This window comes from Palaemon carinicauda, chromosome 25, assembly GCF_036898095.1.
Source record: "Palaemon carinicauda isolate YSFRI2023 chromosome 25, ASM3689809v2, whole genome shotgun sequence".
In the NCBI taxonomy this organism is placed as follows: Eukaryota; Metazoa; Arthropoda; class Malacostraca; order Decapoda; family Palaemonidae; genus Palaemon; species Palaemon carinicauda.
The window spans coordinates 853,635-875,182 of record NC_090749.1 but is presented as its reverse complement, the minus strand read 5'-3'; the positions used below and the strand labels follow the sequence as shown (position 1 = coordinate 875,182).

Below are 21,548 nucleotides of genomic sequence, written 5' to 3'. Positions count from 1 at the left end.
TCTTATTACTGCTCCCTCAGTTATAAGCTAATAAAATATGTTAGAGTTTTACTAAAACCCTTTATGGTGTTTAAGTTCTTGAAGTCAAAATATTATTTTCTAAAGGAATAATCATGACCTTAGATATTTAAGGTAAGTTAACAGGGTACGTTTCAAAATCTACCCTTTTTGTTCCGATGGGAAATATAAACCTTGAATCCTTATTGTTGACATCGACATTTCCATGCTGGGGGGCAGGATGCACTAAGCCGGGTCCAGGTTTGGTATGCGTGAAAGATCTCTGGATTTTCACATATAGGTCTAGTAGACCAAATAAAGAGAATCTATTCAAGGTAGAAGGCGCATACACAAACCCACATCTAAAAGTAATTTCAAGACATTTCTCTAGCATACTTCCATCAGCACGACATAGCCTGAGCCCAAAAAATGGATTTTGATCAAAGTGAAAAATCTATTTTTGGGTGAGAGGGCCAGGTCGTCCTGATGGAACCCCCCCATTTGCTGATACCTCCCAAAATTACTTTATCTGTGGCCATTTCTGATTAACGGCAAGAATAGGAATGGCGTCGCAGAAGTAGTAGGGAAGGGGATCCACCAGGTACTTAGAACAGCAACCCTTCCTTTTGCCACTCTTCCCCCTTACATCGAAGTGTTAAATCTATTCGGGGTGAAGATTGCCATGTGTCGTATCTAAAATATGTCCCCTGATATTATAAGATATCCTTTATTGGATACTTGTGCCAGGAGTTGGAATCCTGAAGACCTTTGGTTTTAATTCTATGGGAGTATCACTGTAGCAAATATCCCTTAGAAGGTTACATTTAGGAACCCTTCCATCAGCACGACATGCCCTCTCAGCCAAAAATAGATTTTTCACTTTGATCAAAATCCATTAATTCTACCTTTCTCTTATTTTACTTTTACTTTATGAACAGAAGACTATAATAAGGTCAAGCATACTCAGCCAAACATGTTATGTGCAGATTCTAAAGAAATGCAATAATAACGTATCTTTAATTACAATAATAATATTAAACAATAATAAAAATAACAATAATAATAAATAATAACAATAAATAATAAATATGACAAATTCGTAGAAAATTTGTTATTTTTTCTAACTATACAAACCTAAGCTATTTATTAGGGGTATTACTTTTGGCATAACTGAAATGACGAGCCATTAAAGTTTAGTTTAGTTTAGTTAGCGAGGTAGGGGAGGGTAGTTTGCTACAACTCCCACTCACACACCTGTGATTTAGCTCATTTTGCTTGGAGGTAGGACTTCAAGGGGGATTGGGCTGGCAGGCAAGTTTGTATAAATAGCTAAGGTTTGTATAGATAGGAAAAATACAAATCATCTACAAATTTGTCATTTGTTCCATAACTGGAATACAAACCACGTTATTTATTAGGGGTGACTCACCCATTAGGGAAGGTTATAACCAAGACTTTCCCAATACCACCTCGGCAGGGTATGGGGACGCAACAGTATTAGTTTTAACACTAGGTACAAAAGGGAGCATGGTTTACCTGCAGTGGTTTGAGGTGAGCTGTGCAGAAAACCCAAGATACTGCTTTCCACAACCTTCTGCTACTTGTTCAATAAGGAGCTTGAGGTCTTAAACCAGCTGTTGTGCAGCTACCACAGGACCGATAGAGAACACATCGAGTCTCCTGTGGGTCATGTCTTGCGTGTAGTGGGATGTGAATGTAGTCTGACGTTTCCACACCCCAGCCTGAGGAAACTGCATCACTGAAAAGTTTCTCTTGAATGGCAGGGACGTAGCTACGCCCCTGACATCATGAGCTCTGGGGCAACATGAAGGAGGAGGGTCTGGATTCAATGCATGGTCTATGACCTTGCGCATTCATGCTGAGATGGTGTTCTTGATGAACCTCCTCTTGGTCCTTTCTGTGCTAATGAATAGTGCAGGCACATGAGGATGGGCTGCGGCTGTTCTCTTAGGGTACAGCCTGAAACTCCTCACTGGGCAGAGAAAGAGATGGTCTGGGGTATCTGTTACAGAAAAAGACTCAAAATCCGGTAGAAGTCGAATCATGGATTTGCTACTCCCGGGTTCTGAGTCTTAGCAATAAACTCAGGGACAAAGCTGAACGTTACATCTCCCCATCCCCTTGAATGGGCGATGTCGTATCAGAGACTATGAAGTTCACTGACTCGTTTGGCCGAAGCCAAAGCTAGCAGGAACACCGTCTTCCAAGTCAAATGGCGATCTGTTGCCTGGCGTAATGGTTCATAGGGAGGTCTCTTAAGAGACCAGAGAACTCGAACCACGTTCCACGGGGGAGGTCTCACTTCAGACTGAGGACCGTTAAATTCATAACTCTGTATGAGTAAGGAAATTTCTAGTGATGAAGAAATGTCCATTCCTTTCAGTCTAAAGGTGAGGCTTAAGGCTGAGCGGTAGCCTTTAACTGCCGAGACTGACAGCCGAATTTCTTCATATAAATACACGAGGAATTCCGCTATTGCTGGAATAGTGGCATCGAGAGGAGAGATACTCCTTCCACGACACCAACCACAGAAGACTTTCCAATTTGCCTGGTAGACTGCTGCTGATGACTTTTGCAGGTGTCCAGACACCCTAATCGCGACTTGTTGCGAAAATCCTCTCTGAGAGAGATGCTGGATAGTCTCCAGGTGTAAAATCGTAGCGAAGCAACGGCTTTGTGGAATATGTTGGCATATGGTTGTTTGAGTAGATGGTGTCGTGGCGGGAGTTCATTTGGGGGCTCCGTTAGGAGTTGCAGAAGGTCCGGAAACCATTCTGCGTGATGCCATAGCGGAGCTATGAGGATCATTGAAAGATTGACCGATGTTCTGGCCTTGTTGAGTACCCCCCTCATCAGACACAACGGGGGGAAGGCGTAAGCGTCGATGTTGTCCCACCGTTGTTGGAATGCATCTTGCCAGAGAGCCTTGGAGTCTGGGACTGGGGAACAATACAAAGGGAGCCTGAAGTTCAGGGCTGTTGCGAAGAGGTCCACTGTCGGAGAACCCCACAAAGTCAGGACTTTGTTGGCTACTAGATGATCCAAAGACCACTCAGTACTCACTATCTGAGATGCTCTGCTCAGATTGTCGGCGGGTACATTCCTTTTGCCCGGAATGAAGCGTGCTGATAGTAGTATCGAGTGGATCTCGGCCCATCTCAGTATCTCTACTGCTAGATGGGATAGGTGCTGCGAAAAAGTACCTCCTTGCTTGTTGATGTAAGCCACTACTGTGGTGTTGTCGCTCATCACCACCATTGAGTGGCCTGCCAGGAGCTGTTGGAACTGTTGAAGGGCCAGAAAGACGGCCTTCATGTGGAGGTACTCCTCTGACTCTGACCAGAGGCCTGAGGTCGTGTGGTGCAACACGTGGGCCCCCCACCCTTTTATTGAAGCGTCTGAGAACAGTATTAAATTCGTGGGGAGGACGAGAAGATCCACTCCCTTTCGTAGGTTCTCGTCTGCCCCCCACCACTAGAGATCCGTCAGTTCCGCAGGTCCCATGGGGATCTGGATGTCTGAGGAGTTGTACGCTTGATTCCACCGGGACTTGTCGCCACTGGAGGGATCTCATCCTGAGGCGACCATTGGGAACTAGACGGGCCACTGATGAAAGGTGACTGAGGAGACGTAACCACGTTTGGGCTGGAAGTTCTCGCCTGAGAAAAGGTCTTGCGACCTTTCTCAGCCTTGTTATCCTGTCGTCTGATGGGAAGGCTTTGTGAAGAGTGGTGCCTATAATCATGTCTAAGTATACCAGTCTTTGAGTGGGAAGCACGGACGACTTCCCGAGATTTACCATGATCCCCAGATCTTGGCAAAGTCTCAGAAGTTTGTCTCGGTGTTGAAGAAGGGTTGACACCGAGTCGCTAGGATTAGCCAGTCGTCCAGATAACAGAGGAGATGGATGCCAATCCTGTGTGCCCAAGATGACACTAGGCCAAACACTCCGGTGAAAACTTGAGGTGCTGTGAAAAGACCAAAGCAAAACACCTTGAACTGATACTTCCTGTTGTCTAGGCTGAATCTTAAGTACTTCCTTGAAGACGGATGGACTGGGATTTGGAAGTACGCGTTCTTTAGGTCCAGCGTACACATGAAGTCCTGAGGTCTTACCGCTAGTGTGACCGTGTCTGCCGTCTCCATGCTGAACGGAGTTTGTTTGTCAAATTTGTGTAGGGCTGAGGTCGATGACTGGTCTCCAGCCTCCAGACGCATTTCTTACAAGAAAGAGTCGACTGAAGAAGCCTGGGGACCCATCGAGGGCCTCTTGGAGAGCGCCCTTCTTCAACAGGGTCTGGACTTCTGCCTGAAGGGCCTGCCTCTTTGCTGATCCCATGGCAAAGGAGTCTATTGACACTGGATTCCTGGTCATGGGAAGGAGAGATGTTATTGTCCAGGTATCTGCCCCAAGTTGCTTCCACCTCTCCGAGCAACTTTGTAGGCATCCCCCACTAGTGGAGAAGCAGGGGGAGTGCCTATCCTAGCATTTGCGGCCTTGGCTGCTCCCTCTAGGATTTTTCCCTACCCTGGAGGACTTCTTGCCTTTCCTGTCAGGGCTTATTAGACACCACTGTCTTCGCTGTTGTTTTTGTCGTTGTGGTCTTTGATGGAAGAGAATGCTGAGGTGCTGGGGTTTAAAGGACTTGGATGTCAAAGCTCTATGGAGGAGGGAGTCCTGATGAGACTTCCTCCACCTCTCACCAGCATGTTCCACGTCCTTAGGCTCAAACAGGTGGGCTCCCTCTAGAGAGGAATGTCTTAGCCTAGTTATCTCGATGTTGGGGACCTGATGGCGGAATCTCTCAGACACCGCATCTCGACGTTTCTAGATGGTGTTTGCCCGCAAGTTCGAAACTGGGTGGGCAAGAAACTCGATTGTGCTAGTGCCTGAGAGAAGGTAGGTCTCCATTGCCTTCCTGGTACGTTCCTTGGAGAAATCCTTGGTTTGTACCAGGATTTCCAAGGTCCTTAACCAGATATCAAGCCACGAAGTAGCCTGCATAGCATACTATGTGACCTTTTCCTGATTAAGGATTTTGGCAGCCGAGAAAGAGACCTGCCGGCTGGAGATTCTCTCAAGAGAGGTCCCCTTAGGTCATCTAGAGAGGAAGAGCTGGACTGGGCTCCTCCAGGATCTCAAAGTACCTCCTCTGTTGTACAATAGGTGGTGGGAGGAGCTTGTTGGTAGAGCCGGAACGGTTGGAGGAGGCAAACTCGGAGAGCTGTTGGGCGATCTTAACCCCTGGCACCCTTCAACCCCTGAGACCAGGGCAGGGCTGCACTGGTCTTTGAAGGTTTCTGGGTGCGGAAGACACAGTAGCCTTGCCCTCCCGAGGGGGTATCTCTGGGTCGGAAAACCCGTTGAGAACCCTAATAAGAGTCAGAACCTGCCAGAATGCATGTTCTGAATCTTTTTGCTCCCCTTCTGACGTCGGACTTGCAGTGAAGTCTCCATCTTCCATCCCCAAAAGTTCTCTCCGGGGTGGGTCGCGGACATCCCTCGAGTGGCTGGCTGTCTCCGTTTTTGTAGTCCTGGTAGAGGACTTTGGCAGGGTCTTGGAGTCTTTGGACTCCTTTCGAGGAAGGAGGTAAGACTCCAACATCGAAGGCCTCGATGTTGTGCCCCTCCCGATCTCTGACGGTGAGGAACTCAACGTGAAGGGAGGTTTCCTCTGACGGTGGAATGGAGGAGGGCCTTTCCTCATGCGACGCCCTTGGCAAAGGAGAGGTGGGAGAGTATCCCTGGGGAGATACCAGAGGGACTAGCCTTGATGCCCTGATCGGAGTCAGTTTCACCCTCGAGGAAGTGACTGCGTCGGAAACTCCTCTTTTCCTCTTCAATGGGGTGGAGGAAGCCATGGTTCCGTGTCGAGAGTCTAGAGCTATAGGCTGCTCTGACGAGTGGCCAGACAGGGCAGGATTGGAGGCCTATGCTACAGCTCTGACTAGGGCACTGAACGATGGCTGCTGAATGACTGAAGCACTGTCAGACAGATCCCCTGAAGGGAAAGGGACCGAAGGTTCCCTACGAGGAGTTATCGTAATAGGTGGGCCGCCTTAGAAGAAGGCAATTTCGGGATCCTGAACCCCTCTGCTGAAGCCTGTTCCCCTTTTCCCCATGGCCGCGCTGAAATGCGTTTGCGGGGAGGGGAATGAGGCGATGATGACCTGGCCGGGTGTAGTTCTGTGCCCGTGCCTGTTGGCGAACGCGCACGTGCGCGGGCGAAAGTTGGCGAGCAGGTGAGAGCTGGCGCATGGGTGTGAGTTGGCTTGTGCGCGCGAATGAGTGGTGGCATGCAGGCAAGTGTTGGGCGCACATGTCCTGGTGCATGCACGCGGGAGAGACTTGGAGCACAAGAGAGCACTGGTGCTTAGGAGAGCGCTGGATCACGAGTGTTGATTGCACGCGCGTAGGCGCGTAGGAGAGCGCTGGCGCGCAGGAGCTCGCTGACGTTTAGGCGAGTAGTAGCGCGCGGGAGCACGTTGGTGCGCAGGAGAGAGTTGATGAGCAGGAGAGCGCTGGTGCGCAGGAGAGCGCTGGTGCGCAGGAGAGTGCTAGCGCGCAGGAAAGTGCTGACGCGTAGGTGAGCGCTGGCGCGCAGGAGAGCGCTGATGTGCAGCAGAGCGCTGGCACGTAGGCGCAGTGCGCGCAGATCATGGGCCACAGGAGAGCGCAGGCGCGTAGGCGCATGTTGCAGCTGCCGTCTATGAGGGCGAGCAGGTGAAGGGGTGCGCCGAAGCGTTGTAGAGTGCTGACGAGCAGGCTGGTGTTGACGAGCTGCTGGTGAACACTGATGTCCTGCAGGAGGTTGGCGAGCTGAAAGGCGATGGCGCGTAGCTGCTCACTTCGGTAGGGCCTCAAAAGGCTTTACTGGGAACAGGAATGGTGATGGAAGGTTGGCAGGTCTGATGGAGGGTAGATCTCGAACTGGGATGTGCCCTTTGGAAGGGCGAGCATCCACCGATGGAGATCGCGAACGATCTGCAGAGAGGTCCAAGACCGAAGTTGGAGGACTAGTAGCAGGTCCAGGCACGGTTGAAGGTCAAGGGCCAGAAGATGACTGCAGCGGAGGCTCCTCTCCAGGTGAAGGCTGCGACAACAAAGCAGAAGAGCCGAAGAGGGGCCTTTTCAACGATGGTGAAGGGAGACCTCTAAGGCGAGGTGGAGGGCAAGCTTTTCGATGAAGATGCCTTCTAGGGGACGTTGGATCAGCAAGCTGACCGTACGCCGCAGCAGTCCTCCGAAGAGGAGTCTCTATGAGTGAACTCCCCCGAGGGGGAAGAAATACTCACAGGAGAGACAGATGTTGGACTTAGTTTCCCCCTCGAAAGATGATCAGGAACGGGGGAAACTAAGTCGGCAGCAACCGCTGGAGAGTCTGGAGGGGTAGAGGAGTCAGATGAGATCATAAGTGACACTTCTGACACCACAACGTCGACAAGGGTCAGAGGATCTACCTCAGACGGCGACGATGACTGCTGCACAGTAGCACCCTTGCAGATGATCTTCAGCAATGCGTCCTTGGAGGGCGGACCTGAGAGCCCCAAGGACGACCAAACCTGTAATAAAGGAGTTAGTGACAAGGCCTAACCCGAGTGGAGAGGTGGAGCCGCTTCGCTAGGGGAAGCAACACCATCTCTCGAGGACCGGGGTTGGCCGACATTAAATTGGTCTACGCTACTACTCGACAGTCTCTTACCGAACGAGTAGGAGCTTCGGAGGAGGGTCAGGAGACGGAAGAAGAGGCCTTGGGTTTTCCTCCCTTCGAAGGAGAAACATCCCCCTTAGACCTTAGGCTTCTTCCGCTTTCGCCCAAACCTCTCCCACTGGGAGGAAGACCACTCCCTACACTCATTACACTTATCACTATCACACCGTTGACCTCTGCACGTGGGACAAAGGGTGTGAGATCTGTCTCCACCGCCGACATAAATGTTCCACAGGGCTGGCCGGGGAGTCCAGGGCAGGTGCGCATGGTTGCAGAAGTCAACTCACAAACACACACTAGAAAAAGAAAAAGCAAAAACAGATTAATGGCAGTCCAAAGCGAAGGATGAAGAGCGACAACGTCCGTTCACTATACGAACAAAAAACAAAGTGAGCTAAATCACAGGTGTGTGATTGGGAGCGGTAGCAAACAACCCTCCCCTACCCACCGCTAACTAGCGGCGTGGGTAGTTAACCCTCGCTAAAATTTAATGGCTCGTCATTTCAGCTATGCCGAAAGTAATACCCCTAATAAATAGCGTGGTTTGTATCCCAGTTACGGAACAAACTAATAATAATGGTGATGATGATGATGATGATAGGATGGCTCTGGAGTTTAGGCCTATGCTACTGGCTTTGTAAGTCTTCGTCTTTTTCTGCGCTGATGGCTTTTTAATTTTTCTCCTTCATTGTATCATTTAGCCATCTATAAACAGTTGTTTCGTTGATGTTAAGAAGTTTAGTTATATCAATTTTTTATAAAGAATCTGGTGAAATACGCTTAACTAGAGTTACAGTTATTCAGTAGCTGTTAAGTAGCTCTAACCATATTTGACAGGTGAATTACTTGTGAGAGTGCCACCGTGAGACTGCCAGTTGATGTTTGGTTAGACCCCACCACAACTACATCTCTTATGTTCTTTACATTAAATACATAACTATGGTGGCTAAAAAGTCAGACACATTACATTAAGTATTTTCTTTTATTTCTATCATAATTAAAGATTATTGGGTTAATTTTTCCATAATTATCTAACAATTTTGATAAAAAATAACATAAATTCTCGAAAATCAAGCATAATGAACTATATCTTTTATTTAGCAAAGTTTCAAAACGCTTCGTCCTGGGAACCTAGTCTTATTAGAAATGTGAAGAATGTGACAGTTGCCAGTTAGTGACTTTTGAACAAAAATCACTGAATTCAGGCATCACCAGTTTTGCTGTATATTGTACAACAAAGGAAGAACATAACTAGTTAACAAGAGATGACAACATCACAAATTAACTGAACATCACCAAGGAAACACGGAAGATCTCATTCAGTCGAACATGTTTTTCTTGCTTGATCAAAATTCCATTCAACTTGATTGTAAATGTCCCATAAAGAATCATTTTCAAAGGAACAGACTCAATTCCAGTTAATTAAACTAACAAGAGAGAGTACAGCTACAGTCCAGCAAGTTTGGAAATTTGATCACTTTGTAACATCGTTCTCTCCTTTTCAAAAGAACACGACTTCCCCAATTCCTTACAATTTTTTTCTGTCACAAATTTTCATGTGCCTTTCCATGTGTTTTCAAGGTAAATGCCATATCAGAGAGACTGCACTTAAAAGGTTTCTCCCTTTGTCTTAATACCTTAATTGGTTTTACTTTACATTAGTGATGCAGTGGACCCCAATCTGGGGTCTATGTTTGCACCTCTATACTCCACTAGCCTTGTATACGAGGCCTCTTTTTAAGATGGTCACGGTTCCCTTGATGGCAGCAATCTGCACCTCATTGATGATTGAGCAACTTGGTATCGCCTGAAGGTAATGTCTTAGGTTTTTCTTCACAAGTCCTGTTGCCCCCCCCCCCCATCATAGGTATTATTCCTATTACTTTCAGTTCCCAAGTATTTTTCAGATCATTCTTTAGTTCTTGATTATTTATTTTCTGCCTCTCAGTTCTATTGAGGTCAAAATCACTGGGTACTGTCACATCTATAATCTTTGCTGTTTTTTCTTCTTTATTCCAGATCACAATATCAGGTCTTATAGCACATCCTTCTATATATCTTCCTGTCGGAATTATGTCATCATAAAAGATGGTAATGTATCTGTTGGAGGTAGCTGGATTAGTCATCTTTGTATTTTTATGTTTGGAATTACTATCTGGCCCTCAGAGTGTTTAGGACATATGGTGGTCTTCCACCTAACCATCTAGGCCAGTGGTTCTTAACCTTGTTGGAGGTTCTGAACCCTGCAAGTGTCATATGTACATTCATCGAACCCTTCATAGATGGAAATATATATAATATAGGTAAATGAAATAAAGAGGAAAAGAAAAAGAGAGTTACACCTAAATATATCTGGATATATTTTAAATTCAAGACATAGGTATATATTGTATCAGTGCACAATATGAACCATGCATCATCATTTGCACACAGAATCAGTGTTCAAAGAACAAAATAAGAAATATGAACCTCACACAAAAACATAATGAATCTTTATTGCAAATCAATATGACTTTTGCTGATGCCTTTCAGAGACAATTTCAGAAATCCGCGGCTTAACCTTGGCAAGTGGGCCACTCTCATATCATTTGTGTCGTGTTACTTCCGCCGAACCCCTGGGGTTCGATCAAACACAGGTTAAGAACCCCTGATCTAGGCTAACAGGAATGATCCTATTTCCTCACTGATATTATATAATTCCAGACATTTAAGTATACAGGAATGTGGCACACTGTCAAATGCCTTCTTATACTCTATCCAAGCCATATTGAGATTCCTTTACCTTTTCTTACAGTCTTCTAATATTGTTTTGTTAATTAGCAATTGATCTTTGGTTCCAAGTTTGTTTCTTATACATCCCTTTTGTACTTTTTCCATATATTTGCCTTGATTTAGGTGTTCATAGATCTCATCTGCTATGACTCCTGTGAGCTATTTGTAGGCTGTTGGTAGACAGCAGATGGACCTATATTTGTTGGGGAGTTTGGTCTCAGAGCTCTTGGGAAGGAGTGGTATTTTCCGTTGTGAGCCATTCTGGTGATTCTTCTTCTCCTTGTATCATTCTTGAAAAGACTTGCTCAGTGTTGGTGTAGTGCTGTGATCCTTTTTAGCCAGAAATTTGGAATCTTGTCTACTCCTGGAGTCTTAAAATTATTATCTTCTTTGATTTTTCTGGCTAACTTTTCTGTGGTGAACCTTATAGGAGGCATTTGTTGTTTCTGGCTGTTCTTTTGTCTAATGGTGTCAATCCATGAAGTCTCTTGGTGTTGTCTCTGGTCTTTAAACAGTGGCTTCCAAAACCTCTCCAGATCTTCCATGCTCGGTGGTGTTCCTACCTCGACTGTTTCTTTTACCCCATTTTTATACACATTTTTTGGATTTTTACCAACCTGCCTGTTTATCTGTTTTGCTTTTATCTTATGTTCTTTGTTTCTTATTTGTGCAGCTAGAGCCTTTACTTTGGCTTGGTGTTCTGCTAGTTTTCTGCTCGTTTGTATCTATTCCATAATTTTTCTTTAATTTTCTTATTTTCTTCAGCAGGTTTTGAGTGTGATTTTGCTCTTTCATATACATGGACATTTGCAAAATCTCTGCCCTTAACTGGTTTATTTCATCATATTGTTTCTTTTTCCATATTGGCTCTACAATTCTTTTCTTTGGCTGGATTACTCCTGGTATGATCTTACTTTGTATGTACCAGGCTGCACCATGATTGATATGGTTAATTTCTGTCAGACTTACTCCTGCCAGGACCATTCTAGCAAGCCTTGTGTTGACTTTATTCACCCAGGCTTTTAGTTCTTCATTTTCTTCAAGCTTGATCAGCTTAGGTCGATCTTCCATTAATATTGTTTTGATTTCTTCAATTTTATTGGCCAGTTCCTCTTCTAATTCCTGTTGTTCTGGGTCAAGCTCTGTTTTGATGTTTCTTGGTCGCCTAGGTAGAGTGTGACTTCCATTTCTTCTTGGTTCTGGTGATGCCATCCTCACTTGTCTTTCTTGCCTTAGGGTTGTGGTGCTCTGAGGTGCTGGTGATAATGGTCTTTGCTGGACTTGATCTGTATTTTCCACAGCATTCCTCTATGGGGCATTTGTTGTTTTTTACCTTGTCTTAAACATCCTCCCTCATCTTTTAAATTTCGGCTTCATTAAAGTTTATGTGCAATGATATTAAATTATTATCCTTCTCTTTGTCTGGTAAACTTTACTTTGGCAAACTACATTGCCCATATCAATACCCATTCCTCATTTCTGTCCCCTCTAATTTTTCTATATTCTTGTTGTTCACTTGCCTCTCTTCATAGTCACTCTTTGCTTTAGCCTCAGCTTCTTTTTTTATATTTTATATTTCTTCTTCAGGGAGATATTTTGGAATGTTTGAAAGTAATAGTCCCGTATTGGTGGCAGCAATTTTCTCAGGTGGTAAATTGGAATCTAATTTTTTCCTCGAATGTTTGGTTTCTTTGTCTGCCCCACCCCTCATACCTTGAGTAGGTGAAGCAGTATAGAAGTACTCTTTCTTCACCGCAAGGGACCATTTAACACTTTGAAATAGTCTTCTTTTCCTTTTGGTTCTTTGACTTGATGGTTGCTGGGGCCCAGGATCAGGACTTTTCTGATCTGGTGGGGATCCCTGCTGGGTGCTCGATGCACAGATTGAAGTTGCACCATCGCTCTCAACAACCCGCCTAGTGCAGGGACAAGTTTTATTCTGGTCGGTACCTTTCCAGCATCTTTGCTCATTGCTTGACATCTTTTTATTTGAGTTCCTCATTGTCCCCAGCTTCTTATCTTATTCGAAGCTGCCCTCACCTTAATTATTCATAGTGAGGGGGTGCCCCCATTCATAACCTGAGGGATGCGCTGGATGACCCGAGTGTGAATTTTATTATGAAGTGTGAGAGTACTTCTGTGAGAAAAGGCTTTGTTACAGACACTGCACTTAAATGGCTTCTCCCCAGTGTGAATTCTATGATGCTGTGTGAGATGAGCTCTCTGAGAAAATGCTTTGTCACAGAAACTGCACTTAAATGACTTCTCCCCAGTGTGAATTCTATGATGCTTTGTGAGAATAGCTCCCTGAGAAAATGTTTTGTCACAGACACTGCACTTAAATGGCTTCTCCCCAGTGTGAATTCTGTGATGCTCAGTGAGATGAGCTCTCTGAGAAAATGCTTTGTCACAGAAACTGCACTTAAATGGCTTCTCCCCAGTGTGAATTCTATGATGCTTTGTGAGATAAGCTCTCTGAGAAAATGCTTTGTCACAGAAACTACACTTAAATGCCTTCTCCCCAGTGTGAATACTATGATGCTTTGTGAGAGTAGTTCTAAAAGAAAATGCTTTGTCACAGAAACTGCACTTAAATGGCTTCTCCCCAGTATGAATTCTATGATGCACTGTGAGAATACTTTTTTTAGAAAATGCTTTGTCACAGAAACTGCACTTAAATGGCTTCTCCCCAGTGTGAATTCTATGATGCTCAGTGAGATGATATTTTTGAGTAAATGCTTTGTCACAGATATTGCACTTGAATGGCATCTCCCCAGTGTGAATTTTAAGATGCTCAGTGAGATGATTTTTTTGAGTAAATGCTTTGTCACAGATATTGCACTTGAATGGCGTCTCCCCAGTGTGAATTCTATGATGCTGTGTGAGATTACATTTATGAGAAAATGCTTTGTCACAGAAACTGCACTTAAATGGCTTCTCCCCAGTGTGAATTCTATGATGCTCAGTGAGATGATATTTTTTAGTAAATGCTTTGTCACAGATATTGCACTTGAATGGCGTCTCCCCAGTATGAATTCTAAGATGCTTAGTGAGATAATTTTTTTGAGTAAATGCTTTGTCACAGATATTGCACTTGAATGGCGTCTCCCCAGTGTGAATTCTAAGATGCTCAGTGAGATGAATTTTTTGAGTAAATGCTTTGTCACAGATATTGCACTTGAATGGCATCTCCCCAGTGTGAATTCTATGATGCGTTGTGAGACTACTTCTCTGAGAAAATGCTTTGTCACAGAAACTGCACTTAAATGGCTTTTCCCCAGTGTGAATTCTGTGATGCTGTGTGAGAGCAGTTCTGAAAGAAAATGCTTTGTCACAGATACTGCACTTAAATGGCTTCTCCCCAGTATGAATTCTATGATGATTTGTGAAATAATTTTTTTGAGTAAATGCTTTGTCACAGATATTGCACTTGAATGGCGTCTCCCCAGTGTGAATTCTAAGATGCTCAGTGAGATAATTTTTTTGAGTAAATGCTTTGTCACAGATATTGCACTTGAATGGCTTCTCCCCAGTGTGAATTCTATGATGCGTTGTGAGATTACTTCTCTGAGAAAATGCTTTGTCACAGAAACTGCACTTAAATGGCTTCTCCCCAGTGTGAATTCTATGATGCTGTATGAGATTACATTTATGAGAAAATGCCTTGTCACATTCACTACACTTGCATGACTTCCTCCTGATGTGAGTTTTATAATGTGCATTAAGATCAACTTCCTTAGAAAATGTTTGGTCACATTCTCTGCATCTGAATTGGCCTCTAGTGTGAATTAGCTTGTGAGTGTTGGGGGGCTTAACTACTCCAATAAATTGTTTTTCATAATACCCACCCACAAATGACTTCTCTCTCATACCAACATCAGCGTGAGATTTGGAATCAATTTCTTGACAAAGAGGTTTTTCACAGCCACTGTTTTCGATCTGCTCCTCCTTATTCTGTAAACCTTCTTTCCCTCTTCCTCTTCCCTTTCTTTTGTCCTCTTTTCTACTGGATCCCAACTGTATGCCACCTTCCTCTTTCACACCTGTCTTTACACTCTTCTCCTCCTCCTCTTTATTGACTTCCCTTTTTCTGATTTGTAAATCCTCCTCACTCTCTGATGCATCAGAGTCGAAAGAATATTTCATGTCACCTTCGGTTGACTCAAATATTTCTGGCTCTGCTTCAAATTCTGGCTCTGCTTTGAATTCCATGTCTGGATCCATGAAAAGAGAGTCATCATCAAAGAATTCAACGATGTCCATAAAATCATCATTTTCCAACTTGATGGCAGTGTGTGAAAAGGAATCTTCAATTTCGCTCTTTATTGAAATTTCTGATGATTCAGAGTTTTTCATCCTCTCCCTATTACTGGATGACATCCTCTACAATATTATCTCCAAGAGTGTCCAAAGATAAAGTTAATAGTAAACTTCCAATTCTTACTACATGAATCTACAGACCTTTCTTCTTTTTTCCCATTCCTGTATCTCTTCTTCTGCTTACCTTTTCCCAGTCCTGTATCTTTTGTAGATATCTTTGATACTTTACACAATCTTGTAATAAGAGGTGGATGATTATTTCCTTTGAGATGAAAATTCTGAAATAATAATAGAACAACTATCATTGGAAAAGGGTAAGAGGAAAATGTTTTCTGAAATAAAATGACAATTTTCTAAACTAAAATAAAAAAATTTTTAAGGTAATTTGTATTTTTTTTGATCCATAAAAACCTGAGTCCTTTATTTGGGGAGACACACTGATTAGATGGCTGGGAGGTTCTGTAACTTCCCTGGAACTGTTCCAGTCCTGATCTGTGGAGAAGCAAAGAAAGACCACTATCACCCCCTATCTGTTTCTAATAAGAGAAAGTGATAGGCCCTGGGTCATACATGAATATTACCGTCCCATATAAAGAAAATTCGTAACCTCTACAGGGAACGTCAGCAAGAATCACATACCAAGTATAAGAATAATGGGTTGGTAGGGTCACGAGGTAGCTGTTAGGTACTACCAGAAGGGCAAGGTGAGTATAAGTGCCTTTATTCAACAAGATAACGAGCTTATATACAAACGGTTGAGGGCAACCATGGCCCAAAAATTCAAAAAATTTGAAACATGCAATGGCAAACGTGAACAGGTTTTTCTATTTGTGGGAGAGTGTGAAAGATAGAAAAAAAGAGCAATAGCATTACAGCGTATGAGAGTGTATGAAATAAGTACAATACATAACTCCCCCCCCCCCTAAAAAATACATGCATGTGAAATAAAGTGCTCTGTTCTAGAGAAATGAACGGTAAGCAGGAGATAGGCAGGTTTTAGACCATTAATGAAGATCCAATCTTCTTTGCCATGAATGGTAATTTAAAAAGCCTTTGGTTTGCGATGGACAATGAGGAAAGGGCCCTTGTAAGGGGGTGTCAGCAGTAGCTTTCTAGTGTTGGTGCACACGAAGATATGTATTCCAGTGTTTAAATCTTTCGGTATGTGTTGCCTTGCTGGGGGATTGTACGTCTGGCGGCAAGGTGTAAATTTTCCCACAACGTGAGGTAAGCGCTGGAGATTGTCGGAGGAGGTTGCAGACGGAAATCATTTAGCATGGATGACCAACGGGTCACCATACTCCATTTCAGTTGCCAAGACATTGAGGGTGTCCTTAGGAATGGCCCTTAATCCCAGGAGGACCAGGGAAGTTGAGTAAACCAATTGGAGCCATTGCAGAGAGCATCAATATTATTATTAAAATTATTATTATTATCATTATTATTATTATTATCATCATTATTATTATTATTATCATTAGAAAAGCAGGATGCTATAAGCCAAAGGACTCCAACAAGGAAAAATAGCCCAGTGAGGAAAGGATATAAGGACATAAATAATATATGACAATACAAAATTAAAATAAAATATTTTAAAAACAGTAACAACATTAAAACAAAAGAATATTTTAGGAACAGTAACAACATTGAAAGAGATCTTTCATATATATAAACTATAAAAAGAGGCTTATGTCAGCCTGCTCAACATAAAAACACTTTGCGCAAGTTTGAACTTTTGAAGTTCTACTGATTCAACTATCCGATTAGGTGGATCATTCAGCAAATTAGTCATAGCTGGAATAAAACTTCTAGAATACTAAGTAGCATTGAAACTCATGATGGAGAAGGCCTGACTAATAGAGTTAACTGCATACCTAGTATTACGAACAGGGTGGTATTGTCCAGGAAGATCTGAATGTAAAGAATGGTCAGAATTATGAAAAATCTTATGCAACATGCCTAACCAACTAATTAAAATACAGGAGAACAAAATGCAAAACAAGGTAGATTCAAAGGATTAAAACACTTCTTCAGAATAGACTGACCATTGAAAATCTTAAAAGACTTTCTCAATAAACCAATCTTTTGTGTAACTGAAGAAGAGACAGACCTAATGTATTTCTCAGAAGTAATTCTTCCGATACTCATACAAGCCCTACGCTATTCATCAGGGATTATAATTTTGGCAAAGCTGAAAGTAGCTATAAGACTTTTAGTGAGGTGGAGCTACCCCTCCGCTAGTTAGCAGGGGTTAGGCAGGATAGCCAGCCACCCCGCTCACACACACACACCTATGTTGTCTAGTCACTTTTTACTTTTGGGTCAGCAAGACAAGACAAGCGTCTCTTTCCTCTCCAACTGTTTCTTCTAGGCTTTGACTTACTTTGTTTTTGTTCTTTTTCCTTATTACACGATTCCGAGTATTTCTGTTTTCTATAGCACTCTCTACCTCTGCTTCTTTGTTCTAATGCTACGGCAAAGGAACAAGGGCAGTGGCAAACTGGGTGCCTTCGGTCATTCCAGTGGGGGGGGGGGATCCCTTCGGGGTGATTTGAGGAGGGGAAACCTAAATCTGGGCGACCTATATTGCAGATGTCACGTAGTAAAAGGCTACCACCTATCTCCTTGAGGAAACACCTGATCCCCATAGAGACAGGTGCCATATAAACTCACCCTTGGAAATAGAGTGAGAGGAGTTGGCCAGAGACCTGGTCGCGTGCCCTCATCGTCTCGCTGGGCGCCCAGTACGCCCAAATGACACTCCACTAGGTTGCGATCTTAGGAGTAATGTTTGCCTACGACTTAAAATGTGAGACGAGTAACATGTGAGCCCCTCCCTCTTGCTTGACTTGGATAGAAATTAAGATTGTAATATTTAGTTAATAAACCAGATTTGAGACTTGAGATATATTGCTATTCTACTGATGGAAGAAGATTAACAGTGACTTGCTCTGTTTCCCTTACTCCCTGAGTGTGTCTGTAATTTACAAGTGATTCATTGTTATTTACAAATTATAAGTATTTTACAGTAAACTGTTCTAGTAATTTGAAAGTCAGAAAGAATATTTCCTCTGTTATGTAATTAGAGAGATTTAGAGTTCTGTTGATGATTTACTTAAAGATATACATACATTCACTTTGAAGAAGATTTCTCCTCATGTTTCTGTGAAAATTAACTTAGACAATAAGTCCTCTTTACGATGTAAAAGTCGTCTAATTTTCTGCCTCCCATCATCTATCAATTAACTGCCACAAACGTAGTGATAACTCTTCTTCTTCAAGGGTTTCTTCGAAGCAGAAGAAACCCAAGACTTCTTCCCCTTCCTGACCTTCCTCCAAAGCTCCTGTCTAACCACCCGTCAACCTCGGTCCTTGAGAGAAGGTGCTGCCTCCCCTAGTGAGGTGGCCTTGGCTCTCACCTAAAAAGCCTTTTCCTGTCAAGGACAAGAAAGGCACAAAGTCCTCTCGCAGAGGCAAACAGCAGAGAGGTGGCGGCAGAAGACTTAAGCTCTAGGAAAGGCGATCCCCCAGCTTGTCCACCTGTGGGGGGATACCTACAGAGCTGTTGGACCAGGTGGATACAGCTGGGGACCGAACCCTGGATGGTCTCCGTGATTTGTTCAGGGTATCGTGTCCCATTCATTTCATTTCTCCCTCCTCTGAAAAAGAATTCAGTGCTAGTAAGCTCATTTTCAATGGGATCAGCATTAGGGGCTAGCCATTCGGGAAGAAGTCCAGACCATGTTGGAGAAGGGTGCTCTCCAGGAGGTCCTCGACAGGTACCCAGGCTTCTACAGTCGACTCTTTCTTGTGAAAAAGGCATCTGGAGGCTGGAGACCAGTCATCGACCTCTCGGCTCTGAACAAGTTTGTCAAACAGACTTCATTCATCATGGATACGGCAGACATGGTCAGACAACGGTAAGACCACAGGACTTCATGAGTACACTGGATCTAAAGGATGCATACTTCCAGATCCCACTCCATCCTTCTTCAAGGAAGTATCAATGGTTCAACATCGACAACAAAATATACAACTTCAAGGTGCTTCAGTCTTTCCACAGCACCTCAGGTCTTCATAAGAGTGTTTGCCGTAGTGTCATCTTGGGAACACAGGATCCTCCGTTACCTGGATGACTGGCCGATCATAGCACACACAGTGGCAACCCTACTTCAGCACCGAACAAACTTCCGAGGCTTCTGGGGGATCGTGGTAAACCTCGAGAAGTCATCCCTGCTTCCCACTCAAATACTGGTATACCTGGGCATGATTCTAGACACCAAACTACAAAAAGCCTTCCCATCAGACGACAGGGTAGTGAGGATAAGAAAGGTCGCAAGAAATTTTCTCAGACGAGAAGAATTCCCAGCCCAGAGGTGGCTATGTCTCCTCGGACACCTATTATCCTTGGACCGTCTGGTTCCCAACAGTCACCTCAAGATATGATTCCTCTGGTGGCAACTGACGTCCAATTGGAATCAGGCCTTAGATTCCCCGGACACTCTGATTCCCATGGGAACAGAGGAAAGGACAGACCTCGGATGGTAGCTGGCAGACAAGAATCTGCTGAAGGGTGTCGACCTTCTCATCCTTTCACCCGACTTGATGCGGTTTTTGGACGAATCAAAGGAAGGGTGGGGGGCCCATGAGCTGCACCACACAGCCTCAGGCCTCTGGTCAGTACGAAAAGTACCTTTACATAAATCTCCTTGAGATGAAGGCCGTATACCTGGTCCTTCAAGAGTTCTACCAGTTCTTGGTGGGTCCCTCGGTGGTGGTGATGAGCAACAACACCACGGTAATGGCTTACATAAAAAAGAAAGGAGGTACTTTTTGACAGCCCCTATCCCATCTAGTAGTAGAAATACTGAGATGGGCGTAAGTCCACTCGGTCTCACTATCAGATCGCATTATGCCCGGCAAAAGGAATGTTCTCGCCGACAATCTGAGCAGGGCATCGCAGATACTGGGTTCCGAATGATCTTTGGATTATCTAGTAGCCAACAAAGTCCTGACTTTGTGGGGTTTATCAACTGTGGACCTGTTCGCAACCTCCCTGAAATTCAGGCTAATGCTGTACTACCACTCAGATCTGTACCCCAAGGCTCTCTGGCAAGATGCGTTCCAATAGCGGTGGGACAACATTGACGTCTACGCATTCCCGTTTTGTCTGATAAGAAGAGTACTCAACAAGGATAGAACATCAGTCAACCTTTCAATGACCCACATAGCTCCACTATGGCATCATGCAGAGTGGTTCCCAGAACTTCTGCAACTCCTGACGGACCTGCTGAGAGAACTTCCCACATGACACGGTCTACTCAGAGAACTAAATGCCAACATTTTCCACCAGAGAGTATAACTTTGCTGTCTTCACACCGGGACACTATCCAGCATCTCCTCTCGCAGAGAGGATTTTCGCAACAGGTTGCAAAGTATAGATAAAACATACTGTGCAAGAGACAACACATAAGTTGCGTCATGCTTCAAGAATATGCGTAGTGGCGTAGGCTACGAGTCGTCTGAACGAAAACACCGAACATGACAAATTCGGAGATAATTTGTATTTTTCCTAATAATACAAACCTTTAGCTATTTATTAGGGGTACTACTTTCAGTAAAGCTGATATGATGAACCATTAAAATTTAGTGAGGGTTAACTACCCATCCCTCTAGTTATTGGGGGGGGGGGGAAGTTTACTACTCCTGCCACTCACACATCTGTGATTAAGCTTACTTTGCTTGGAGGTAGCACTTCAAGCGGATAAGGTTGGCAAGATAGTTTGTATAAATAGCTAAAGGTTTGTATTGTTAGCAAAAATACAAATTATATCCGAATTTGTCATTTGTTCTGTAACTGGAATACAAAACAAGGCTATTTATTAGGGGTGACTCACCAATTAGGAGGGTGGATGTCCCTGCCCAACTGGCTTTTTGGCTACCCGGGGGCTCCTTATTCTGAATAGGTAAGTACCAAAAATAAGGAGTCCTTACACCTCACTAAACCATGCTATGCAAGGTCTGCACCCTACGCAAGCTGTGAGTTACGATAAGCAGTGTGACAGTCAAAGTAAAAGTTATTCTGAGTCCTTGTGGGAAAAACTACTGACTAAGACTTTCCCAATACCACCTCGCCAGGGTATGGGGACACAACAGTGTTAACACAATACTAGGAATACAAAGGAGCATGGTTTACCCGCAGTGGTTGAGGTCAGCTTGTACAGAGAACCAAGGCTGCTGCTTTCCTCATGAGAGGGGAGGGTAAGAAAAAAAAAGCCAGTCATTCCTTTTCATTCACACAGACTAAAGCCAGGTAACAGTGCCCTCAACATTCTGCTACTTATCCAATAAGGAGCTTGAGGTATCTAACCAGCTGTTGTGCAGCCACCTCAGGACCGACAGAGATCGTATCAAGTTCCTGTAGATCACGTCTTGCAGGTAATGGGCTATGCCCCTGACGTCGTGGGTCGACGTGTTGTAAGAGAATCTGGATTCAGAGCGTAATTAATGACTGTGAATCCAACAGAAATGGTGTTTTTGCGGATCCTCCTCTTGTCTCTCCAGGTGCTGACAACAAGCGAAGGCACCCAAGTGGGTTGTTGCCATTCTCTTGAGATAGAGCCTCAAACCTCTCCCTGAGTACAGTAACAGATGTTCTGGATCATCAGTCACAGAGCAGAGACTCCTTGTTCGGAAGGGGTCGAATCTAAGATCCGTCACCTCTGG

At 44.1% G+C, this 21,548-nt stretch overlaps 3 protein-coding genes across 3 annotated transcripts in view; 1 reads left to right on the top strand and 2 right to left on the bottom strand.

Annotated features, from left to right (window-relative positions):
• LOC137618607 (zinc finger protein 91-like) overlaps positions 1-21,548 on the top strand; it is a 533,834-nt gene that overhangs the window by 346,661 nt on the left and 165,625 nt on the right. The gene's annotated exons all lie outside the window — the stretch shown is intronic.
• LOC137618635 (zinc finger protein 107-like) overlaps positions 1-21,548 on the bottom strand; it is a 599,534-nt gene that overhangs the window by 527,417 nt on the left and 50,569 nt on the right. The gene's annotated exons all lie outside the window — the stretch shown is intronic.
• Positions 12,410-21,548, bottom strand: part of LOC137618631 (zinc finger protein 665-like) — a 59,707-nt gene continuing 50,568 nt past the window's right edge. The window contains exon 2 of the mRNA XM_068348746.1: positions 12,410-15,100. Within this exon, the coding sequence (XP_068204847.1) occupies positions 12,552-14,882 (2,331 nt within the window). The 5' untranslated portion in view covers positions 14,883-15,100 and the 3' untranslated portion in view covers positions 12,410-12,551. The remainder of the gene's footprint in view (positions 15,101-21,548) is intronic.